Below are 27,438 nucleotides of genomic sequence, written 5' to 3'. Positions count from 1 at the left end.
TTACTTAAATGTTTTCTAAAGTGAAATTAATGTAGAAATATCTATAAGTAGAATTTCTGAATCTTTTGGTCTATATTTTAATCATGAAGTAGGTCATAGGGAAGGAATGCAGTAGGGGGAAAATACATGAATCTCTGGCCCCTATCCTCAATAACAATACAGATTAATTCAAGATATTTAAATTACCTTCATTAGTTATTCCTAAATTACTGTTGTTAAGAGCTATTGACAAATATATGAAGGTGAGATAAGAACTGCTTTTCTCACCCCACCACTGGGCACTACCTGGGTAACGGGATCAATTATACCCTAAACGTCAGCATCATGTAGTATACCCATATAACAAACCTGTACAAGTACTTCCTGAATCTAAAATAAAAGTTGATATTATAAGGAAAAGAAAGAATGGCTTTTCTATGGATAGCCTGATTTAATTTCTGTTAAAAATAACAGGCATATTCTTAAGTAACCTGAAAGCTTGATCGCTTCAGGGAAGTATCATATAACATGCCTGTTCTATATTTTTTCTTTCTACTTTTACAAATTCTCAAAAATTCTACTTCGGGACTTACAGTGTTTTGGGTACATAATGACCATGCAAGTTGTATTTAGAAGTTGATAGTGGGTAATGTATTATTATTTCATTGTAAATCTGAAAAATAGAATTTCAGGTCTGATTCTGCTGTTTGATGTTACCCTTCACTGGCATGTTGCTTTAAGAGCACCCATCCCCCCTTCTTGCTTGGGCCACTGTGTCCTGTCAGTCATCCTGAAATACACTAGGGTGCTTGTCAGGCTGTTTGCTTACAGATGCATCATAAGCCAAATTGTGAGCCATGATAGTGGCACTGAATTTCTAAATACAAGAAATTGCTTAGACAATTGGTTTAGTATCTGTATATGGGCAATACTCTGTCCTGCAGTAGGTGAGTGGAGTGTCAAACTTTTAAAAATCAAACTTTGCTATAAGGCAAATCCTAGTAATTATAGATTATCTGTTGCTCGGTTAGATAACTTTGGGGGAAATGAAAGGACATTATTTCTATAAAATGGGATGAATAGAAACTATTATGTTGTGCAATTTTTACTTTTATAACTAATTTTCATTTTAGTAACACTAAACTCTAGACTATTTTATGAAAGCTCCAATTTTAAATGTCTACTTTTCTGAGTATATTAGCAGGCATTTCAGATTTAGATAAAAATGTGGTTCTCTTACACATTTTTTTCTTTCACAACTCAGGCAGATTCAATTGAGCAGAGGCTCGAGTCTGCTGTTTATTAGTGGTTTTAAAAATAGCACTAAAACAAATTCTCATGTGCCAATACCCAAGCTATAGTAGTCTTACATCAGCTCATTTAAAAACTCCTACTCTGTAACTGAGCTATTACTATAATGATTGAGTAACTGTATGCAAGGCACTAGAAACTTTACATACTTTAGACACAAAAATTGTACAGCGAGTAGGTTATTTGTGCAAATAATTTAATTGCTTTTAATTAAAAGTTATGGGCTTTTAAACTTAAATTGTGCATGGATTTTTCCCTGTAGTTTTTGTGCGCAGAGTTAAATATTTTTAAACAGAGAATTGGTAAAGCAAAAAAGGAGAAACTCATGATTTTTGATCTTGTGTATTCAATACGGTAGAGCATAGCTAAGAGGCAGCAAGAAGTTAAAGTTGTAAGGCTTTATCTAAGGTAAATGAGAAAAGATTGCTTTTTCAGATACCTAGAATGACTCTTTATTTATTCCTTGTCTTGTTCTAGAAAGGATTTAAGGTGACTTATAAGGCTACATGAAATTCAAGATAGGATAAATTAAATGTGGAGTGAAAGAAGAAAGAAAACAAGTGTGGGATATAAAACAGAGCCAGGAGTAAGCAAAAAACAATAAAATAAATGCAGCAATTCTCAACGATAACTCTGGTGTATTATGGATAGATGAGAGAGAAAATATAGGGTTTCAGAAATCTTATGGTGGAGTTTCATACAAACCAGTTGCCTCCTCTTACCTTGGTGGCAGTCTGGAATGCGGAGAGTATATTAGATTATGAATATTAAATACGCTTTAAATGTCACTCGTGTTTTGGTGAAAAATAGTGAAGAAATGCTGCCCTTTTAACCCACACACTAACTTATGTGAAAGTAAATGTGGCCCCAAGTGTTCAGAAAAAAATTTGGTTAGTTCAGAAGAGAGATTAAAGAAGCTTAGTTTTTTGGAAACACCAGAGTGATCTAAATAAGATAAAATATCTACATAATAGAACGGACATGATCAAGACAGTGTTTAAAATAAAATATATTTAGCAATTTTGTATAAATGTATGAATACTAGTCCTAGAATTTTAAAAAATAAATTGTTGTAAATGGGATTAGCTACTTTCCTTCTTTTCACACTTTTAATCTAGCAGTAAATTTAACTTGAATTTCAACTTGAGTAAGGTCAAAATTAACTGGATTGATCTAACTGGTAAAAACAGTTGTTGGGTAAAAAGAAGGAAACCAGAGACAGGACTTTATAATGTACTTTCATCTTCAAATACTCGCAAGACACCTACTATGTTGAAGATTCTGGACTCTGGGCCTTGTACTCACTAAACTGGGCTTGTCTAAGTGATCTAGCTTAGAAACTCGCTGCTGTCAGAGAGCAGAATTGAAAAAAGACAAGAGGGTAGTAGTTAAAATTTGCTAAGGATTTTCAGTGTTGTCTTCTGATATTAACATGATGAGCCAGGGACAGTCATTTGGCTCTTTTTTATTCATTGTTAAAAGTAAGGTCAATAAGAAATGATTCACCAGGGCTGTGGTTGTGAAGAAGACCGAGACCCGCGATGGGAAGCTGGTGTCCGAGTCCTCTGACGTCCTGCCCAAGTCAACAGCTGCGGCAGCCCCTCCCAGCCTGCCCCTCCTGCGGCTGCCCCAGATCCTGGGAGGGAGGCCGTTGTGCAGAGGAGCACAGGGAAGAGGAGACCCACCTGAGGCTCAGCCCTAGCCCCTCCGCCCACCCACGGGAGAGTTTACTGCCTGGGGACAGCACTTGCCCATGCCTCCAGCTACAAAACAGTTCAATTGCTTTTTTTTTTGGTCCAAAATAAAACCTCAGCTAGCTTTAACACACACGCACACACACAAAGAAAAATAAAAAGAAATGTTTTTTTTAAAGCAGTACAAAAACAAATACTGAAAGCTCTTGTTTTTGTAGTTTTGTATTGTAAACACATAGATAGGTTGACTTAGAGTTCTTGCCAAAAAAATTATAAATCAAATATATAACACATAACTGATCAGATGCACAGGATGACATTGAGAATAACCTGAACACACAGGTGTGAAGCCTGGGAATGAATACTATTAAGAAGTTAGGTAGGGTTTAGGCACCAAATACTGTAAATTGACAGATGTACAAGAAGGGCCAAGACACTTCGAAAAAGTGAATCAACTTTTGAAAGTATTAATTCAGAGAACTTAACAAAGGGCTCCTGGAGCCAAAGGATATCAGTGGAAACTTGTAATTATATAGTGAATGAAATAATGTAGAAATATTTCTGTGCCACTGGGATAAGAGATGAACACAAAAGATGTTTTTAAAAGTCAAATTTACCGAGAAATAACTTATATATACCATATTAAATTCACTCCTTTAAAGTTTACAGTTTGATGAGTTCTGACAACCATATACAGTTATAGAACCATCAGCGCCACAATCAAATAGAATATCCCCAACATGCTAAAAAGTTTCTTTGTGCCCTTCTGCAGTCAACTGATTACATCAGCTGTTGGCATCTGGCAACTACCAATCTGTTTTTTGTCCCTGTATTTTTGTCCTTTCAAAAATGTTATATAAATGGAATCATATAGTGTGTACTTATTTATGTCTGATTCTCAGCAAAATGCTTTTGATATTCGTTCATGTCATTGCATGTATACTTGGTTCACTCTTTCTTCTTGCATAACATGTGATGGTATTCTTGTGCCACAGATTGTTTATCCATTCACTTGTAGATGAAAATTTGAGTTGTTTCTAGTTTCTGACTACAGTAGTCCCCTCTTATCCATGGTTTCACTTTTAGCAGTTTCAGCTACCCATGGTTCAAAAATATGACACAAAATAAGATATTTTGCGAGAGAGAATGAGTGAGCACATTCACATAACTTTTATTGCAATATATTGCTAAAATGGTTCTATTTTATTATGTTATTGTTGTTAATCTCTTACTGTGCCTAATTTATAAACTTTATTATATGTGTGTTGAATAGGAAAAAGCATAGTATATATAGGGTTTGGTACTATCCCAGGTTTCAAGTATCCACTGGGGGTCTTGGAACATATCCCCCATGGATTGGGGGGATGACTGTCTTATGAATAAGGCCACCATGAATGTTTGCATACAGGTATTTATATGGACATAAGTTTTTATTTCTCTTGGCTAAATACCTAAGGAGTGGAATTGCTGAGTTATAGAGTGGGTATATGTTTATAAGAAACTTCCAAGCTTTTCTCTAAAGTGGCTGTACCAGTTTACGTTTTTGCTAGCAATGTGTGAGATTTCCAGTTGTTTCTCATCTTTGCTAGCTCCAGTATTTATAATCTTTCAAATTTTAGCCATTCTAGCATGTGTGGAGGAGTACATATTCTGGCTTTAATTTGCATTTCTCTAGTGACTAATGATGTTGAACATTTTTCATGTGCTTATTTGCCATGTATATATTTTCTTTGGTAAGATGTCTTTTCAATTTTTTTTTTGCCCATTTAAAGAGTTGAGTTGTTTTTCATTTAATTATTGAGTTCTAAGGGTTCTTTTTATTTCCTGGATACAAGACCTTTGTCATATGTAGATTTTCAAAATACTTTGTCCCCGTCTATGGTTTGTATTTTCACGAAGTTTGAATTTTCATGAAGTCCAGTTTATCAACTTTTTCGTTTATGGATCATGCTTTTGGTGTTGCATCTAAGAAGACTTTGCCAAGGTTACAATGATTTTTTTCCTATGTTTTCTTCTAGAAGTTTAATAGCTTTAGGTCCTACCTTTAGCTCTGTGATCCATTTCAAGTAAGTTTTTGTATGTGATGTGAAGAAAGGGCCAACATTCCCTCCCTGCCTCCCTTCCTCCCTGCCTAACTTCTTGACTTTCTTCCCTTCCTTCCTTCCTTCCTTCCTTCTTTCCCTCCCTCCCTCCCTCCTTTTTCTCTTTCTTCCTTCCTTTTCTCTCTCTCTCTCTTTTTTTTTTGTTTTAGCAAAATTGCTGCAATTAATTGCCTTGGGCATACATCACTTTTTATTTTTATATTTGTGGTAGATTCCTAAAAACTGAATTGCTGGGTCAAAGTTTAAATACATACATATACATATACATGTATTGCATATTTGCCCTCCATAGGGATAATGTTTTAAATATCCACAAGCAAGGTATAAGAGTATTTGTTTCTCTGCAGTCTTACTAACAGTTTGTTGTAAAAATTTTGGTATTTGCCAATCTGAAAGGTGAGAAAGAATATCTCAATGTATTTTAATTTGCATTTCTCTTTTTTTTTTTTGAGACGGAGTCTTGCTCTGTCGCCCAGGCTGGAGTGCAGTGGCACGATCTTGGCTCACTGCAAGCTCTGCCTCCCGGGTTCAAGCCATTCTCCTGCCTCAGCCTCCCGAATAGCTGGGACTACAGGCACCCACCACCATGCCTGGCTAATATTTTGTATTTTTAGTAGAGATGGGGTTTCACTGTGTTAGCCAGGATGGTCTCGATCTCCTGACCTCATGATCCACCGCCTCGGCCTCCCAAAGTGTTGGGATTACAGGCATGAGCCACCGCGCCCTGCCTTAATTCGCATTTCTCTTATTATGAATGAGGTTGGGAGGCTTTTTACATGGTTAAGTTTACATATTTTTTCCATGAATGAGAAATTGCATTCAACCTCAAATAGTATCTATTAATCTCTTGCTATGAAAGATGAGTGAAGATGAGTGTTTGTGGCTTTTCCATCTTTTTTTTTTTTGCTGTGTAATTCCACAGCAAATTGCTAGTCTGCCCACCATGTCCCCAAATGTGTTCTCAGTCCATGTGTATGGGATACTTCTAATGTTACTAATGTTTTGTTGCTTGCTTCCATTTGTTTCTTGAATTCTAAATTGTTGGGGAGAAGCAGAAGGGTGGTGTTTTGAAGCCAGGGGAGAAAAGTCATCTATTTCCTATAGAGAGGATATTTAACATGTGTAATAAGAAACAGTTAAGTAGGGTTAATAGGTATTTAGCCAGTGTTCCTGGAGAAACTTTAAGAAAATATTGATAAATAATGAACTTGGATGGTTAGATTTAAAGATTCTAGCAGAGACTTTTTAAAATTCTCTTCAAGGAGTATGACAGAATGGAAAACTAGGAGACACAGAAGAAGCTGAAATTCCCCAGTTACATACTATTTGTTTTCCCAAGTGTATTTATTGATTTATAGAAAAATGAATATAGTGTTTTTCAGGGACTTTGGTTTCATTTTCTTTATTCTGATAAGCAGGCTTTTATTTATTTCTAGCTAAACAGAGAACAAAGAAGAAATGGGAATTTTTTGGCTTCACATTGAGGTTGATGAGAATTCTACTACCTTTGCCATTCTCTTTTTGTTCTCTGCTTTTTAAAAATATCAGACCTTACGAGAATTCATATACAGTTGAGCTGTTTTACAATATTATGGAATGGGATGGACCCGTAGGCTCACTGGACTTGCAGCAACAGAAGCCTCTGTCACTTTCAAAGTGTATGTGAAGGGCACATTACTTCTGCCGTGGTTGCTTAAAGTTGATGCCTTGTAGCTGAAGGTTATTCTTGTTCTGGTGATTCAGTGAAAGCTTTTCTGTTGTCTCATATATTAGATTAGCTTCTTCTTTGACTTCAATTTGACTAATTTAGTTCTATGGCTTTTAAAAAATATGTAGGTAACCTTCATGCTGGGCTTATATAAGATGGGTCTCCATTTTGGCATACTTTTTATATGGTACAAAATGTCCTTAAGTAGAAGGCATTGCTACATAGAGTAACTGACCATGAGGCATTTCTGTTCTTTCTCTGTAGCTGCAATTTTGAAAATGTGTGCCATTGTGGTGAGCTTTTAGTATGAACTGACATGTTATAAAATAACTAAATGGTATGTTGTCAGGGTCATAAAGTCATCTTGTGGAATTCTCATGTACAATATTACTTTTCAGGTAAGTCAGAAATTGAATTATGACTTTTTGCTTTTTTTAAGAGGGAGATTAGATTTGACCAGCTATTCATGATCAGAAGGACATTATAAGACCTAAATATAAGCAGAATCTGTTGTTTTCCTTTGTTTTCATATTTCATATTGGTTAAAGTAATTTTTTTTTTACCTTTTTTGCTGCTTTCATTTTGGTTGTATGTGTGAGGAAACATGTTTAATTTTGGTTGCTCTGGCTAGAGTAAACACATTTTTTAATTTAATTAATTTTGTTTGAATCTTTTCATAAAGAATTCATAAAACTCATCATTTTTGGGGGAGGCTCAATTTGATCATTTTTCAAAAAACATCAATAAGATGGCTATCTAAAGGTTTAATAAAGAGAACTTCAAATACTCAAGCTTATAAAGTTTGAATTACAACATGCTAATGATATTTACCTTTTGTTCTAAAATGTAATATTGTTTTGTTCTGTTGAAATTCAGAGATTTTGGATGCTACGGAAATAAAAAGTACAGACTCTTGGAGTTCCCCACACTTAGTGCATCTAACAGTTGTAGCCCTAACCCTGGGGCATACCTTTTATGTACCACTCTGGAATTGATTTCAAAGGGCTCAAGATCCTTTAGGAGGCTGTTGTGCATTAGGAATGTGTTTGTTTATTTTTTTTAAGACAGTACTTTAGGCATGTTGCATTTCTAATTAGTGCACATGTAGGAAATATGCCTTATTGATTTTGAAGTCAAGAAATCCAATAAAATGAGGCCACCAGAGGGAAGCTTTGTTTTAAAGTCTTTTGTTTGAAAACAATGAGTGAAAGCACTCTTGAATAATAATTATGAGGTCTGTAGATGAGGGAGAGGTTTAATCTGGATGTAGAAAAGTAGATTCTGTTCTTTCACTTAAAAGGGGATAATGATATCAACTAATGTTTGTTGAGCCCCTGCCAGGTGTCAGAGATATTGGCTAAGTTAATGGATTTTATATGGATTTTCTTAGGTAATCTTTAAGATCCCTTTGAGGTAGGTACTCTTATTATTCTCATTTTATGGATTAGGAAACTGATGTTCAGGAAAGATCAGTAATTTATCTAAAGTCACCAGCGAGCAGGGAACAGAGCCTGGATTCTCACCCAGGCAGTCCAACTTTAAAGCTGATGCTGATAATCACTGAGGCCCAATAGTGGTGAGAGGTAAGAGAATTTAAGAACTCTTTAGCAGACGATGGGGGTTGCAGGGTGAAGCGACAGGATGTCTCACATGGGCTGCTGCATATTACCCTGCTGAGGGTCTGAGTGGAGATGAAATCTAGCCCTCCCTCTGCTGGGCAAACTGTGGGCCTTTCTGCTAACACTTGCAGGGCTGTGTCTACTCAGAGAGTGGCACAGTTTTCTTTTTTTTCTTGTCTTGTCTTTTTTTTTTTTTTTTTTTTTTGAGATGGAATTTCACTGTTGTTGCCCAGGCTGGAGTGCAATGGCGTGATCTCAGCTCACTGCAACCTCCGCCTCCCAGGTTCAAGTGATTCTCCTGCCTCAGCCTCCCGAGTAGCTGGGATTACTGGCACCCACCACAATTCCCGGCTAATATTTTAAATTTTTAGTAGAGACGGGATTTCACTATGTTGGCCAGGCTGGTCTCGAACTCCTGACCTCAGGTGATCCACCTGCCTTGGCCTCCCAAAGTGCTGGAATTACAGGTGTGAGCCACTGTGCCTGGTCAGTTTTCTAATCCATCTGTCCAGAAGGGGCATATTTTTTTAATTCACCTGAAGGCAAATCTCAATTCTACAGTCATACTCTGAATATCACTGCCTGTATTTCCATTCACTTGCAATAGTGGACTTCAACCTACCTCTTTCTAGTCTACATGCTTCCTTGGTAGTCTCATTGTATCTACCTTTATGCTGACAACTCCAAAAGTTATATTTTCATTTCAGATTTCTCTTTCAAACCCTGCTCTTGTATATCCAACTGCCTACTTTACATCTTCACTTTGATGTTAATATGCACCTCAAATTTATCATGTCCCCAGCTGGACTCTTCTTCTTCCTGCTCCTCTTGCAGCCATTCCCACCTCAGTTAATGGCAACTCTATCCTTCCAGTTGCTCCAGATCGAAAAACTTAAAGATATCTTGAGTTCTCTCTAGCCTATGTTTAATTTTTCATGAATTCCTGTTGTCTCAATTGTCAAACTATATCTACAGTCTGAACCCTGTGTCCACTTCTGCTACCACCAACCAGTTCTAAGCCATTATTTTATCTCATCTAGGTTACTATGGGAACTCCCAATGGCTGTCCCTACTTTTTCTTTTGCCCTTCATACTTCGTTCTATTCACCAGAGTGATTCCTCTAAATAAAACAGTTGATGTTTTAGTGCTCAAACATCTGCAATAGTTCTTATGATCTGCAGCTTCCATACCTTTCTGACTTTCTCTCTTACTATGCTCTTTGTAGCTCACTCTGCCCTGCTTACACTGGCCTCCTTGCTGTTCTGCCACTGCTTTTCTGCCTTAGGCTTCTGTTGTGATGTTACTTCTGCCTGCAGTGCTCTTCCCCCGGCTGTCTGCTTGGCTAATTTTCTTGCCTCTTCGAGTCTTGCTCAGATGTCCCGTTCTCAATGAGGCTAGTCTTGACCTTATTTAATACTGAAATCTGCTCTGAACTTCCCTATCACCCAGCCCTGCCTACTCTATTCTGCTTTTTCTTTTTTAAAATGGCATATGTTATTTTCTAATATATGAAATCATTTACTATTTATTATCTTTATTGTTTATGGTCACACTCTCCTCGTGATTGGCACAGAGTAGATAGTAAATATAAGTTGAAAGAATGAATAAATGAATGATGCCCTGTAGTCTAGGGATACGTCTGATCTCACATCATTTTGCTCTTATAGCCTACCAAAAAGCTAGGTGGGAGAGTTTATATAGATTATTGCCCTCTGTGTAAACACATCAAAAATATTTGTAAAGTCCAGGAAGAGCATTTGAAAAGAATGAGACCCAACTATTCCTTCCATCACTTACGATATCAGGCAGTTTCTTGATTTTATTGATTCTCTGACAAACCTCAGATCCTTTTGTTTACCAAGTGAGTAGAAGGTGTATGTATTTCTTTCTTGGTAGGCCAAACATACCAGCAAATTATTGCACTGGAAACATGGAGGTGGGGCTTGGAAAACCAGTGTGTATAGAAATTGTAGTGGAAGTTTTATATTACAGTTGTCTTCTTTCCATTTTATTTCACTCTAGCCAAGACTCAATTGTATAAAATCAGCTATGATAATATTGTATGGCAAACTTCCCTTGCCTCCTTTTCCTTTACTTAAATCTTCTTGTGATGATTTAGATTTTTTTTTTCAGTTAACATTTGGTTTCAATCCTTCACATTATTCCTGACTATATTATATTAATTTTTCTGAGGCATGGTGATGGGGGAGAGCGAGGCTTATAAAGTTCAGTTATGCATTCAAGATAAATTCTTTTTTTTTTTTTTTTTGAGACGGAGTCTCCCTCTGTTTCACGATCTTCTAATCTTGGCTTACTGCAGCCTCTGCCTCCTAGGTTCCAGCAATTCTCCTGTCTCAGCCTCCTGAGTAGCTGGGATTACAGGCACATGCCACCATGCCTGTCTAATTTTTGTATTTTTAGTAGAGATGGGGTTTCACCATGTTGGCCAGGCTGGTCTTGAACTCCTGACCTCAGGAGATTGTAGTGGAAGGCTGGCCTCTGCCTCCCAAAGTGCTGGGATTACAGGCATGAGCCACCACACGCGACCTCAAGATAAATTCTTAATGAAAATTTTTAAAATACTCTTTTATAACATTATTTCAGTACTTGATAGTCTTTCACTAGTTGCTGATCCTTTCTTCTGATATTTTGGGACATAGGTATTAGGCAAAGGTTAACATTTGTGATGATGGTGGGGATTGGCACCTACTATTAATACAAATATTTCTCTTTTATATTTAACTAAATAGAGTTTCACTAAATGAGATCCACAGTGAATCCATGAAGCCCAAAGATACTTTTGGTGGAAGACTTGTTGACATGATCAGAATAGTTTAAACTTGAGGAAGAGACACATATTTCCAGATAAAACCATCAAACATATATGAATGTGCACACCTGTGTGTATGTGTTAGTGTTATGACAATAATCAGGGCATAGAAAGAACCATGTTAATAGAGATGATGTATAGTACTTATCAGGAGAAAACATGGGAGAAGGTCGATAATAAATAAGAATAGTTACCTGGGAGAACACAAATTAAATACAATCACAGATATACTAATAAATCATGAATGTTTTTTATTTCTGTGTTTTCGACTATTTAACCTTTAATTATTTACTCATGAATGGAATTTTGAATGTTCACAAAATAATTTTAATAGAAGAGGTAGATAAATACACATATAGTGAATGCACACTCTTGCATGGAAATCAGAAGCTTAAGGAAAGAATAATAACAGAGAGCATTTGGATGGAGGAAAGAGAAGTAAAAGAAGAGATATTGTCACACAGCTTAATACTTCAGTAACTTTACTGGTCCAGATTTAAAAACTATTACAGTAATAGATGACACATTCTAAAAATTTTAAGAAACCTTCTCTTAGAAGTGGAATAACAGCCAGGTGTGGTGGTGCGCGCCTGTGGTCCCACCTACTTGAGAGGCTGAGTGGGAGGATTGCTTGGGCCTGGGAGGTGGAGGTTGCAGTGGTGAGCTGTGATCACGCCACTGGCACTCCAGCTTGGGCAACAGAGTGACCCTGCCTCCAAAAAAAAAAAAAAGGTGGAATAACATGACTTTTCACCTTAACTTTTTGGCAATTATGTATCTTGTCATATTGAGGAAACAATGAAAGAAGCAAATCTGACCACTTGGTGATATGGAGTGCTAGAAAGTCTGGGCAGGCCTATCTTTAACGTTTGTATTGGGAAGTGTGAGGGTACAGACGGAGGCCTGCACACCATATGCCTATGTGTATAAGTTACAATTCTATGTAATAGGCTGATAAAGTAGGCTCTACCCGCCAATCTTTCTACTTTGAGAAATATACCTTCAAATAACCCAGAAGGCAAGATTGGTTTTAGAATCCTTGGGTTCCTTTTAGAAGGAGGTGGTGGAGGTGGAGCTCACCTCTGTGTCCCTGACACATGGCCTGTTCTCTTCTCTTCCCACTTCTGGCTGTCTTGCACTTGAGGGGCCTTGAGTGCCTGCAAGTTGACAGCCCAGCCTTTACACCCAAACTCAATCTGCACTCATTGGCAAACAGCTGCCTTTTGGCTACCTCTCAGGTATAGGGTTGGGCACATTGAATGGTTCAGTCTCGGAAGGATGGATTCCACGAAGAGGCCAACATAGGCACTGGAAGTGGGTTTGCACTCGTTGAGCAGGGAGTTGAGACACTGGCTACCCTGGGTAGGATAGGATAGAATAGATGTGGCCTCTGGGTGGGTACATCATCTTGGCCCCATGGACACTTCCAAAGCATGAGGATAGGGGGTGGGGAAGATTTTGCCCAGGGTTATAGAGAAAGTGGCCATTTATTTGGGTGATAATCCCAAATAAGATAATGTTAGACATGCCTCCTAGACTTTAAGAGAAGTAAATTTCAACAATTTCAGATTAACACGAAATATGATTCCAAGGGACTACATATGACATAAAAGGAATGTGATAAATTAAACATGAAGAAAGAAGATGCATAGTTGGTAGGGCCTGGGCTTTACTACATTTTCTTTCACTGGAACCTAAGATTGTGGCTGATGTGTTTAAGTCCTCCATAAATAGTTGTTGAACAACAACATAAACAACCCCAAACTCCAATGTATCTGTGTAGGGGTACAAATTTGAAAGAATATGAATTAAAGATGAGAAGAGGGACATATGTAGTTTGGATATTTGTCCCTACCCAAGTTTCATGTAGAATTGTGATTCCCAGTGTTGGAGGTGGGGTCTGGTGTGGAGTGATTGGACTTTGGGGGCGGATTTCTCATGATGGCTTAGCACCAGCCTGTTGGTGTTGTCCTCATGATAGTGAGTGAGTTCTTGAGAGATCTGGTTGTTTAAAAGTGTGTGGCACCTCTCTCTCTTTCTCTCTTGCTCCTGTTCTCACCATGTGAGATGCTTGCTCCCCACCTTGCCTTCTGCCATGAGTAAAAGCTCCCTGAGGCCTCCCTAGAAGCTGAGCAGATGCCAGCACTATGCTTTCTGTATAGCCTGCAGAACCATGAGCCAATTAAATATCTTTTCTTTATAAATTACCCAATCTCAGGTATTTCTTATAGCAATGCAAGAATAGCTTAATACAGGGACACCTGACTGAAGGCAAATAAAAGAGAATGGCAGAAACTAGGAAAAGTAAAGTTGGGAAGGCTAAAGCACTTCTCATTTGCTAGCTCTGGCAGGACATGCTGAAGGTAAGGAAGAAAAACAAAAACAGGAAGGAATAGATCCTCTACATTAGTCACATGATAAGAGATTAATAGATGACATGTGATACATCTAAACTATGATGTCAAATTGGCAAGGGTGGAACAAAGATTAATATAAGGGAATTGAATTGAGTAGAAAAACAAAGATGTTATAATTCATATTAAATATATAAATCCATATGTTCTGGTATTATGTATGATATCTCTGGAACTATAAGAGTAAGTGCCCAAAGTAGTTGCCTCTGGGAGGGAAATTAGGTGGTAGGAAGACAGGGATGAGAGAGAGAGAGATTTGGTTTCACTATATACATTATTAAACCTTGTATTACCTAATAAAATGTTTAATTAATTAAACAATAATTGAAACTCTACATGATGAAAGTAAAGAAGATAGCCTAGTCTCTTTAAATTAGTTGAAGTACATACATCCAAAAGGAGTATATCCCTGAATCCTAAAATGATCTTTAGATGTGATAACAGAAACTTTCTTGGGAATCCCTGAGAAATGGCAGACCTGCCAGAAAGCAGAGTGCTCTGGACTGAATGTTTGTATCTTCCCCACCTGCCACCGCAAATCCATGTGTTGAAATCCTAACCCCCAGGGTGATGATATTAGAATGGTGGAGCCTTTGGGAGCTAATTAGGCCATGAGTATATAGTCCTCATCAATAGGATTAGTGTCCTTATAAGAAGAGACATGGTGTGTTCTGCTATCTGCCATGTGAAGATACAGAGAGAAGGCAGCCATCTGCAGACCAGAAAGCTGGCCCTCACCAGACACCAGATGGGCCAGTACCTTGAACTAGGACTTCCCAGCCTCCAGAACAGTGAGAAGTAAATGTTTGTCGTTTAAGCCACCCAGTCTATGATATATTTGTTATAGCACCATGAACTAATACATAGAGAAGAGCAAATATTCTTATTTTCAACATAGGTAAAAAGGTGATCTCTTTAATTAGACTGGACATCTAGGTGCCAATCTGTAGGAAAACTAAAAACCTAATTTGTAAATAAAGGGCAGTAATTACTAGCAGTCAGCATGAATTCTTCACGAACAAGTCATGCCAAACTATAAATATATATTTTTTGAGCTCTTAAACAGGAAGGTGTAGAAAGGGTGTTTCTATTTCATTAAAACATTGGGAAAAGCCTCTTCATGATATATCTATATTTTTGACGAAATGAAAAAGGTAGATTATTTCACACAACAGTGTTTAATAATATTGAAAATCATGTCTAAAGTGTTTATTAATTGATCATTACATATCTGGAAAGAGATTTGTAACAGTATCAAAATTAGGTTTTATGTCTGGCCTTCACCTGTTTAATGACTTAATAGGGAATTCTAGAATTCATACTGAAAAAATTAATGGATAAACAGGGAAATGGGAGGGGGTGTTAATGTGTTGGGTTCTCCCAAACCAATTTTTGACTAGCAGGAATAAAAGTCCATATTCTACAGGATAAGGTGTTAGGAGGACAAAATAAAATTCTGCATTTAGGAGTAAATAAAAATCATTTGTTTAAAGATGTGATGAGAGACTTGAGTTTGCAGTAATCTTTGAAATAAAAAACTTAAACATTTTAGTTGAAAAGTGAGTATAAAGTTAGACTAATTAGGTAAGTATGACGACTGTGTCATGGAATTTAATAAGCTTAGAGGAGAATCAGCCATCACCTTACAAACTAATTGTGTTACAAAAGTTAATCTTTTTTTTAAATTAAATATTTGATATTAGGGAATTTTCTATAGGAACCACATTACAGATGGTTAGGTTTCCAAGCCATCCCACAAGAACATGACAACTTATGTAAGAGAATTGTAGTTTTATTAAGAGGAGCCTGAGCTCTAGAGTGGGTGGTGAAGAGTGGGGAGGCAGTCGGGGAAGGGGGGGTGGTTATGTGTTACTGTAGGGAGGAGAAGTAGGTGCCAAATGTTTTCTGTTTAATATTTGTGAGGGAATGGCAACCCTTAGGCAAATTTTGGAAATGAATAGTTTTCCACTGGCCTCTCTGTGCATCTCTCTGATCTTCCATCATCCCTCTCCTTTGCTGCCAGGGCACGATGAAAACACAACATGGTTCGTGTTGTAATAGAGACATGCACAGAGTGTCAAATGGCAAGCAATGAGCTAGTTCATACTAATGTATGACTGAATGTGTGCACCCCATGACCTCTCAGAATTAATTGCATTTAGAAATGAAATGTGTGTTAAACCAAATGAACTTAAAATTGATATAAAATGATAAAAGTTCAGTTTCCAGCAGGGAATAAAGTGGAATGAAGAAAATTGAGGCATTGCAGACAAAGATAGTTTGGGGAGAAGGGAAGGATCCATATGGTTGGGTTTGCCCTGCCTTGGTGTCTTTCTCTGGAGACATCTATCACCACTGTCAAGAGATTTGTTCTCCTTCCTTTGATTCTGAAAACTGGAATTTTGTTATAGTCTCTCTCCAAATCTGTACTTTTCTTACTTTATTTATAAAGCGTACTTTTTCCCCTTTATTAAGCCATCTCTTTTGGATAAAAGTTTAAAAGTGGCAGGTCTCAACTCAACGAGCATCTAATGGTATAGGAAGCTTCTCATCATTTCTATTCATCCAAGCCCAGTGTGTTGGTGAAATGAAGGTTGTGTAGAAGGTATTCTTGAATCATTTGGAAGGTACTGCCTAACTCCTAAGATTTTATAGATTACAAAATGCAAATGCCAGCCAGGGTGGTGGCTCACGCCTGTAATCGTAGCACTTTGGGAGGGTGAGGTGGGCAGATCACCTGAGGTCGGGAGTTCAAGACCAGCGTGACCAACATGGAGAAACCCTGTCTCTACTAAACATACAAAATTAGCCGGGCGTGGAGGTGCATGCCTGTAATCCCAGCTACTTGGGAGGCTGAGGCAGGAGAATCACTTGAACTCGGGAGGCGGAGGTTGTGGTGAGTCGAGATCAGGCCATTGTACTCCAGCCTGGGCAACAAGAGCAAAACTCAGTCTCAAAAATAAAACAAAATAAAATGCAAATGCCTCAGAATGTAATACTTACAACCTAGTAGGATTTTTGTTTTGGATTTGCATTGTGGTATTGGTATATCTACAATTTGTCAGATTTTGACTTTGCTTCAATTTCATTTGCAAAATTATGCAGTTTTCTGCCTATGATAGCCCTAATTTCCAATCAGTCAGGAATACTGACCAGGACATACAAAAGAGCAGGAAGATTTTTTAAAAATAAGAAATAGCATTTATTTAAAGACTAATAATTATATGAAGCCAAGTTCTTTAAGGATTTTTTTTTAAGTAATTTTTACCATGGAAAAATGAACTTTTGAAAAACTTTTACTTAATTTGTGTTAAAGACATGAACACAGACTTAAAAGATACTTTGGCTAAATTAGGTTGTCTTTTATCTCTTGGCTAAAAAGCACTCCTTTTAGAAAGCTCCTTCTAGGTTGAAAAATTCTTCTAGAAGGATTTACATATGATATGGATAATTTTTGCTCTCCTTAATTTTTTATCTTCCTTACTTTCAATTTCTGGTGGCCATGTAGTAACTTTGGAAACCAGTCGTGAATTTCATGGCGAAAATGACATGTTTTTAAAGGCTGCGAAGGTTCACCAAATTTTATTTTAGTTCACAACAGTCTCCTCTACTTTTGTCCTTCAGATGAAAGAACAAAGCAATGGCAGCAATCTTGACTTGATTTTTTATGTAGGATAGTACCTGTCATAGAGGAGTAACAAATAAATCCTTTTGTGAGCACTTATTTGATAGAACCCTAAGGCTATACACTGAAGGACATATCCTATTGCACAGATTGGCTCTGGGCTATGCAGAAAGGTCACCACAGGAATAGGCTATCTGTCAATTTAGATTTCCCTGTGTTAGAAGGAATCAAAGTGGTAGGTGAAATGATTGAAAAACCAAAATCAAAACCAAACCAAACTAAAACATTTCAGTTCCAGAAATGCATTTGAGAGAAACCATTTGGCAATAGTGTTTGGAGCCTTTCTTGAAGCGTGTCTCTTACATTGCAGCTGAATCGCTGAGAAAAGAGACCATGTTTCTACTTTTAGAAGGAGAATGAAATCAGCGCAAAGGAGAGAGAAACAAGGTAAAAAAGGGCTAAATTGTAGGGCTTTGACTTTATATGTTGATGTATCATTTGCCAATAACAGTAATTTGAAACTTTGATTTGAGAAGAAACTCAAGTAATATCTTTTCACTTAATAGAATTTGAATAATTATTTTTTCAAGGCAAAATCTTTCAAAAAGTAAAGGAATTGTAGCCACCCTGTAAGTGGCTTGTGATAGAGTTAAGCACAGACTAGGAACAAGGACACACTTGGCAGGTTTGAAAGGGCAAATGGGGCCCTGGGCAGGCCATTTGGGTTATTTTCAATAAGAGAAAGAGAACTATCTAGAAATGTGCTACATTTCAGGAAGTGTGCTCTCTCTTTGCAATCAACGATGCCAGTGGGTTTCATCTAAAATTCTTAACACTTACTGTAGTTTTTAGTAGATTAATAAATAATATATTACAGCTATTTGAAAACATGGCTAGAGTTTTTGAATGTTAATCCGACTATGACATGCCACATATGGTCATCTGGTATAAATGTATATTGTTAGGCAAAAATCTCACTGAATTGATTTTTAAGGATGATGTTAATGCCTTAGAGAATGGCTTGCAATTCTTTTTTTTTCTTCTTATTTTGTCTTGACCAAATATCCATGCCTTCTCAGGGGCTTCTCTCTTTTTACAACAACTGTGCAATTTGTATTAGTTTCTTTTCCTGTCCAAGAAGGTAAATTGCCTTTAACCTTCTCCAATCAAAACCCTCAAATAAACAATCTCTAAATCAAGTAAAGACATATCTTTACTTGTTCCCATGTCTTTCAAAGGTTTACTTGTTCCTTGTCTAAGTCATCATTAACAAGAAGAAGCAAAATATGGGCATAGGCTGCCTCAGTGCTGTGATTTCACAGAAGCCAAAGGACTTGAATGCTGTAAGATGTGTCTTACCTTTCTGATCACTTAAGACTACTGATCAAATACAAACCCACCCCGGATGAATTGTTAATTTAATCATGAACATACTTGTGTAGATTAATTTGTTACAGGACCTAAGCCCAGGCAGCATGACCTCAGGGAACAGTTGGGGAATATCTTCTTTCTCTGAAGGTAGATTTTGTAGCCTGGTCCTCTGAGGGCTATGGTTGATATCAGGAAGAGGTGCTGAATACAGGTTTTACCTATTCCATGATTTTCATGAGTGTTCTTCTTTAGAAAACAGTTTTCTTTATTAATAAGCATCTTTTTGTGTTTGTGCACAGGCAGCATGTCAGCTGAAACACCAATCACATTGAATATCGATCCTCAGGATCTGCAGGTCCAAACATTCACCGTGGAGAAGCTACTGGAGCCTCTCATAATCCAGGTATTAATACAATGGAAATTATGATATATAGTAACTGCAGAAGAATGAAAAATATGTGGGAAAAATGAATAATGAAGAATAAAAGATTTGATTTTTATATATAAATATGTCATCTAAAATTGTCCTTTAAAGAGTTGTTAAGATGTGAAAAGTAGGTATGTGTGTTGTTAAGATGTGAAAAAGTATGTATTCTGAAAGTTTCCCCCACATTCTCTTTTAGCAAGAATAGCAGTAATAATATATATATATATAATTTTCAGAGTACCTTTATATAAATTATCTTCTTTGATGATCGTGAAAACTGAATGAGGCAGGTAACATGGTTAAAACCATCTTTATTACATAGATGAGGAAACTGAGGCCTAGAGAATTTCACTAACTTGCCTCAGGCACATGGCATCTCATTTGCCAAATGGGAAATTACCTTTAAAATACTAAAATGTATGAGAAAAGCAGCTATTTAAAGGAATTCTGTGATGAAGTCTTTCATAAGGTGAATAATCCTTTGATGATATGCATAATGATGCTCTGACTTTTTTTATTATGTAAGTCGAGATTTCATGTATTGGATTTTCTTAGAGCAGGGCTTGAAGAAACTTATGCAGTGGTATAGATTTAAATTTTTGTCCTTAACCCACAATTTGTGAGGGAACTCCCCTTTAGGCCTACCTTACATCTTGCCTCCTAATACAAGATTCAAGTCCCTTTTCCTAGGGACTCAAAGAACCCAAGGGTTACTTGGGTGAAAAACTATGCCGACCTTTCCTCAGATAATTTAAATATGTTCTGCTTATCTTTTTTGTGAGATGGATGTGGGGAGGGGAGTAGCTCTGAGAATAGACTTTGTATATATTTTTACAAGTTTACATATTTTTATCGATTTGTACATGTTGTACAAGTTGATATCTGCTACTCGAAAGACAATTCAAAACATGTGCATCCCTGATGATACCTTAATAGTTAACTTTGGCAGTCTTAACGGCACTAATATCTGGTGTGAAATTTATACTAGATGACTGTGGAGACTTCATTAAAGTCCGTCTTAGCCACTCACTAAACAGTTTCATGTTAAAAAGAAAAAAGGCTGGGCGCAGTGGCTCATGCGTATAATCCCAGCACTTTGGGAGGCCAAGGCAGGAGGATCGCTTAAGTCCAGGAGTTAAAGACCAGCCTGGGCAACATAGTGAGACCCTGTTTAAAAAAAAAAAAAAGAAAGAAAAACCCTCATTTGTTTTTCTAATTAAGTTCACAAAAAAATCAGAATGTCAAAAAAAGTTAAAAAAAAGAATAAAAACACTCATAATTTTACCAAGAGATAAACATTAATGTTTTGGTGCATTTACTTCCAGTACAATAAAGTTGTGGGAGATTTTTATCATCTTTGTACTTTGTAATATTAAAGAATATATCTTCTTTATATATATCCTTACATGTATATATATTATATATATATGAAGAATATATATATAAACAAGTGGAGCTAGTACTATATATGCAGTATTTAATCCTACTTTTCCATTTTAAATGATATTTTAATAATTTCCCTATTTATTTGTAAGCATGGTTTAATAAAACTGCTATTTACTTATATGTGATATGGCTGCACTACAGTTTTTTTAAAGTAGCCTCACGTTTTTGGACATTTAGGGTGTTTCTATTTTTTTCCTATTATAAATATTGCTCTGCTGAACATCTTTGTATATACATTTTTGTCATCAATTTGTATTATTTCACTAGAATTAGTTACAAATGTAAAAGTTAATGGCCAAGATATGAATATTTTTATACTTTTTCATACATATCACCAAGTTTTTTGGGGACAGTTTTAAATGAGTTCTCACAAGTCATTTAAGGTTTTGTGCCTATCCAATTATAAGGAGTAGGAATAGGGAAATGACCTTCATTTTGGAGATGGCTGGTGAAAACAAATACATTAATGCTAGTTTATAACCCTTATTTGCTCTATAACAATGGAACATTACAGTTGGTCACTTAAAACTTGCTAATCACAAAGGTTGCTGACATATTGCTTATAAACAGAGAGAGTATCATGGGGAAACTACTTTTTATATTCTAACTGAAACTAATAGATATGTTGCTTTAGTCAAGTACATTGCTAAAGAAGTTAATAGAAAGTATTCTAAGTAAATTCACATTAAAGGGTAATGCTAGTCACAGTGTGTGTGTGTGTGTGTGTGTGTGTGCACATTTTATGGCATGTTCTAAATAGATTATAACCATCTATAAACATTTATTGAGTTCGCCTATAAAATTAGAAGGATGAAAATGACCTGAGTAATCTTGTTTGATGGGAAAGAAATGTATCTCTTTTAAAAAGTGTGATTATACTAGTTTTAGAGGGCTTTTGATGTTCTTGGATTCAAACTTTTCATGATCCACAAGTAGATGAGTCACTGAAATGGAACTCATTACCTTTTACATACCAGACAGTTCTGTTACATGTAAATATAATTGCTAATTTTGTCTTCCTTAAGATTGATGTCAATGTTTTCAAAATAGTCACTGATTTCTTAAAAGTACTTTGGTATAAAACATCAACATCTCAGGTATAAAAATGATTTTGTGGTCTTAGCAATACTCAAGTGATATTAAATTAAAATATTAATAATTTATATAATATCAACTTATGCAATAACTATCTTATAAAGCAGAATTCTATTTAACAAAATTATTTGTATACACTGTTTTTTTAATAATGGGATTCTCCTTATCAAAAACCAGTACATTTCAAAGTCAAAGAGTTATATTTTAAAATAACTGATCTTTCTGGATTTGATGTTCAGCCTTCTTGTATCTGTCACTTTGATCATGTATAACCCACCAACACAAATAAAATATCTCATTAAATTATATTAAAGGTTTTTTTTTCTAGGACAACATCATGTTAAGTGTCTCATTACGTTCTTTTTTGTTTTTCAAAAAGTGTTTATTTTAATTTTTTTAGATAAGAATAGCTGTTTAAAATTTACAAGAAAAAACAAACAACTCCATCAAAAAGCGGACGAAGGATGGGAACAGACACTTCTGAAAAGAAGACATTTATGTGGCCAACAAACATATGAAAAAAAGCTCATCATCACTGGTCATTAGAGAAATGCAAATCAAAACCACAATGAGATACCATCTCACGCCAGTTAGAATGGTGATCATTAAAAAGTCAGGAAACAACAGATGCTGGAGAGGACATGGAGAAATAGGAATGCTTTTACACTGTTGGTGGGAGTGTAAATTAGTTCAACCATTGTGGAAGACAATGTGGCAATTCTTCAAGGATCTAGAACCAGAAATACCATTTGACCCAGCCATCTCGTTACTGGGTATATATCCAAAGGATTATAAATCATTCTACTATAAATACACATGCACACGTATGTTTATGGGAGCACTATTCACAATAGCAAAGACTTGGAACCAACCCAGATGCCCATCAATGATAGACTGGATAAAGAAAATGTGGCACATATACACCATTGAATACCATGCAGCCATAAAAAAGGATGAGTTCATGTCCTTTGCAGGGACATGGATGAAGCTGGAAACCATCATTTTCAGCAAACTAACACAAGAAGAGAAAACCAAATGCCACATATTCTCACTCATAAGTGGAAGTTGAACAATGAGAACACATGGACACAGGGAAGGGAACATCACATACTGGGGCCTGTTGGGAGGTGGGGGCTAGGGGAGGGATAGCATTAGGAGAAATACCTAATGTAGATGATGGGTTAATGGATGCAGCAAACCACCATGGCATGTGTATACCTATGTAACAAACCTGCACGTTCTGCATATGTATCCCAGAACTTAAGGTATAATAATAAAAAAAAAAGAGTAACCTGTTTATTTGAAAAGACTAAGTAGACCTCAGTATTTATTTTTCATCAACTTTTATTTTAAGTTCAGGAGTACATGTGCAGGATGTGCAGGTTTGTTACATAGGTAAACATGTGCCATGGTGGTTGGCTGCACAGATCATCCCATCACCTAGGTATTAAGCCCAGCATCCATTAGCTATTCTTCCTGATGCTCTCCCTCCTCCCACACCTGCTGACAGACCCCAGTGTGTTCCCCCCATGAGTCCATGTGTTCTCATCCTTCAGCTCCCACTTATAAGTGAGAACATGTGGTGTTTTGTTTTCTGTTCCTGCATTAGTTTGCTGAGGATAATGACTTCCAACTCCATCCATGTCCCTGCAAAGGATGTGAACTTGTTCTTTTTTATGACTGCATAGTATTCCATGGTATATATGTACCACATTTTCTTTATCCAGTCTATCACTGATGGGCATTTAGGTTGATTCCATGTCTTTGCTATTGTGAATAGTGCTGCAATGAACATGCACGTGCATGTATCTTTATAATGGAATGATATACATTCCTTTGGGTATATACCCAGTAATGGGATTGCTGAGTCAAATGGTATTTCTGCATCTAGGTCTTTGAGAAATTGCCACGCTGTCTTCCACAATGTTTGAACTAATTTACATACCCACCAACAATGTAAAAGCATTCCTTTTTCTCTGCAACCTTGTCAGCATCTGTTGTTTTTTGACTTTTTAATAAGCATTCTGACAATGAGATGGTGGCTCATTGTCATTTTGATTTGCATTTCTCCAATGATCAGTGATGTTGAACTTTTTTTTTTTTGAGACAGTCTTGCTCTGTCACCGAGGCTGGAGTGCAGTGGCATGATCTCAGCTCACTGCAACCTCTACCTGCTGGGTTTCAGTGATTCTCCTGCATCAGCCTCCTGGTAGCTGGATTTACAGGCACATGCCACCATACCTGGTTAATTTTTGTATTCTTAGTAGACACGGGGTTTCACCATGTTGGCTAGGCTGGTCTCGAACTCCTGACCTCAGGCGATCCACCTGCCTCAGCCTCCCAAAGTGCTGGGATTGCAGGCATGAGCCACCGCACCCAGCTGATAAACTTTTTTTCATGTTTATTGGCCGCATGTATGTCTTCTTTTGAGAAGTGTCTGTTCATGTCTTTTGCCCACTTTTTAATGTTTTTTTTTTCTTGTAAATTTGTTTAAGTTCCTTGTAGACTCTGGATATTAGACCTTTGCCAGATGAATAGATTGCAAAAATTTTCTCCCATTCTGTAGGTTGTCTGTTCACTCTGATGATAGTTTCTTTTGCTGTGAGGAAACTCTTTAGTTTAATTAGATCCCATTTGTCTGTTTTTGCTTTTGCTGCAATTGCTTTTGGCATTTTCATGATGAAATCTTTGCCTATGCCTATGTCCTGAATGATATTGCCTCAATTTTCTTCTAGGGTTTTTATGGTTTTGGGTTTTATATTTAAATATTTAATCCATCTTGGGTTTTTTTAATTATTATTATTGTTTTTTTTATTTGCTTTAAGTTTTAGAGTACATGTGCACAATGTGCAGGTTTGTTACATATGTATACATGTGCCATGTTGGTGTGCTGCACCCATTAACTCATCATTTACATTAGGTATACCTCCTAATGCTATCCCTCCCCCCTCCCCGCTACCCCACGACAGGCTCGGGTGTGTGATGTTCCCCTTCCTGTGTCCAAGTGTTCTCATTGTTCAATTCCCACCTGTGAGTGAGAACATGCGGTGTTTGGTTTTTTGTCCTTGCGATAGTTTGCTGAGAATGATGGTTTCCAGCTTCATCCATGTCCCTACAAAGGACATGAACTCATCATTTTTTATGGCTGCATACTATTCCATGGTGTATATGTGCCACATTTTCTTAATCCAGTCTATCATTGTTGGACATATGGCTTGGTTCCAAGTCTTTGCTATTGTGAATAGTGCTGCAGTAAACATACGTGTGCATGTGTCTTTATAGCAGCATGATTTATAATCCTTTGGGTATTTACCCAGTAATGGGATGGCTGGGTCAAGCGGTATTTCTAGTTCTAGACCCGAGGAATCACCACACTGACTTCCACAATGGTTGAAGTAGTTTACAGTCCCACCAACAGTGTAAAAGTGTTCCTATTTCTCCACATCCTCTCCAGCACCTGTTGTTTCCTGACTTTTTAATGATGGCCATTCTAACTGGTGTGAGATGGTATCTCATTGTGGTTTTGGTTTGCATTTCTCTGATGGCCAGTGATGATGAGCATTTTTTCATGTGTCTTTTGGCTGCATAAATGTCTTCTTTTGAGAAGTGTCTGTTCATATCCTTCGCCCACTTTTTGATGGGGTTGTTTGTTTTTTTCTTGTAAATTTGTTGCAGTTCTTTGTAGATTCTGGATATTAGCCCTTTGTCAGATGACTAGATTGCAAAAATTTTCTCCCATTCTGTAGGTTGCCTGTTCACTCTGATGGTAGTTTCTTTTGCTGTGCACAAGCTCTTTAGTTTAATTAGATCCCATTTGTCAATTTTGGCTTTTGTTGCCATTGCTTTTGGTGTTTTAGACATGAAGTCCTTGCCCATGCGTATGTCCTGAATATTATTGCCTAGGTTTTCTTCTAGGGTTTTTATGGTTTTGGGTCTAACATTTAAGTCTTTAATCCATCTTGAATTAATTTTTGTATAAGGTGTAAGGAAGGGATCCAGTTTCAGCTTTCTACAAATGGCTAGCCAGTTTTCCCAGCACCATTTATTAAATAGGGAATCCTTTCCCCATTGCTTGTTTTTGTCAGGTTTGTCAAAGATCAGATGGTTGTACTTGTGTGGCATTATTTCTGAGGGCTCTGTTCTGTTCCATTGGTCGATATCTCTGTTTTGGTACCAGTACCATGCTGTTTTGGTTACTGTAGCCTTGTAGTATAGTTTGAAGTCAGGTAGTGTGATGCCTCCAGCTTTGTTCTTTTGGCTTAGGATTGACTTGGCAATGCAGGCTCTTTTTTGGTTCCATATGAACTTTAAAGTAGTTTTTCCCAATTCTGTGAAGAAAGTCATTGGTAGCTTGATGGGGATGGCATTGAATCTATAAATTACCTTGGGCAGTATGGCCATTTTCACAATATTGATTCTTCCTATCCATGAGCATGGAATGTTCTTCCATTTGTTTGTATCCTCTTTTATTTTGTTGAGCAGTGGTTTGTAGTTCTCCTTGAAGAGATCCTTCACATCCCTTGTAAGTTGGATTCCTAGGTATTTTATTCTCTTTGAAGCAATTGTGAATGGGAGTTCACTCATGATTTGGCTCTCTGTTTGTTTGTTGTTGGTGTATAAGAATGCTTGTGATTTTTGCACATTGATTTTGTATCCTGAGACTTTGCTGAAGTTGCTTATCAGCTTAAGGAGATTTTGGGCTGAGACGATGGGGTTTTCTAGATATACAATCATGTCATCTGCAAACAGGGACAATTTGACTTCCTCTTTTCCTAATTGAATACCCTTTATTTCCTTCTCCTGCCTAATTGCCCTGGCCAGAACTTCCAACACTATGTTGAATAGGAGTGGTGAGAGAGGGCATCCCTGACTTGTGCCAGTTTTCAAATGGAATGAATGCTTCCAGTTTTTGCCCATTCAGTATGATATTGGCTGTGGGTTTGTCATAAATAGCTCTTATTATGTTGAGATATGTCCCATCAATACCTAATTTATGGAGAGTTTTTAGCATGAAGGGCTGTTGAATTTTGTTAAAGGCCTTTTCTGCATCTATTGAGATAATCGTGGTTTTTTTTCGTTGGTTCTGTTTATATGCTGAATTACATTTATTGATTTGTGTCTGTTGAAGTAGCCTTGCATCCCAGGGATGAAGCCCACTTGATCATGGTGGATAAGCTTTTTGATGTGTTGCTGGATTTGGTTTGCCAGTATTTTATTGAGGATTTTTGCATCGATGTGCATGAGAGATATTGGTCTAAAATTCTCTTTTTTTGTTGTGTCTCTGCCAGGCTTTGGTATCAGGATGATGCTGGCCTCATAAAATGAGTTAGGGATGATTCCCTCTTTTTCTATTCATTGGAATAGTTTCAGAAGGAATGGTACCAGTTCCTCCTCATACCTCTGGTAGAATTCGGCTGTGAATCTGTCTGGTCCTGGACTTTTTTTGGTTGGTAAGCTATTAATTATTGCCTCAATTTCAGGGCCTTTTATTGGTCTATTCAGAGATTCAACTTCTTCCTGGTTTAGTCTTGGGAGGGTGTATGTGTCGAGGAATTTATCCATTTCTTCTAGATTTTCTAGTTTATTTGCATACAGGTGTTTATAGTATTCTCTGATGGTAGTTTGTATTTCTGTGGGATTGGTGGTGATATCCCCTTTACCATTTTTTATTGGATCTATTTGATTCTTCTCTTTCTTCTTTGTTAGTCTTGCTAGCAGTCTATTAATTTTGTTGACCTTTTCAAAAAAACCAGCTCCTGGATTCATTAATTTTTTGGAGGGTTTTTTTGTGTCTCTATTTCCTTCAGTTCTGCTCT

General features: G+C 36.9%; 1 protein-coding gene across 5 annotated transcripts in view; it reads left to right on the top strand.

Annotated features, from left to right (window-relative positions):
• The first annotated feature begins 795 nt into the window (after window positions 1–795).
• Window positions 796–27,438, top strand: part of CTNNA3 (catenin alpha 3) — a 1,760,513-nt gene continuing 1,733,870 nt past the window's right edge. For 3 of the 5 annotated variants that reach the window (XM_034930662.2, XM_008955790.3, XM_034930663.2), the window contains exons 1-3: window positions 796–926; window positions 17,654–17,730; window positions 18,954–19,057. In XM_034930662.2, the coding sequence (XP_034786553.1) occupies window positions 17,700–17,730; window positions 18,954–19,057 (135 nt within the window). In that variant the 5' untranslated portion in view covers window positions 796–926; window positions 17,654–17,699. Of the gene's footprint in view, window positions 927–17,653; window positions 17,731–18,953; window positions 19,058–27,438 lie in introns of those variants that run through there. The other 2 variants (XM_034930660.3, XM_055092884.1) reach the window with 2 other exon arrangements.

This window comes from Pan paniscus, chromosome 8, assembly GCF_029289425.2.
Source record: "Pan paniscus chromosome 8, NHGRI_mPanPan1-v2.0_pri, whole genome shotgun sequence".
Classification (NCBI taxonomy): domain Eukaryota; kingdom Metazoa; phylum Chordata; class Mammalia; order Primates; family Hominidae; genus Pan; species Pan paniscus.
The sequence above is the reverse complement of the archived record's forward strand: the minus strand, read 5'-3'. Positions and strand labels throughout refer to the sequence as shown.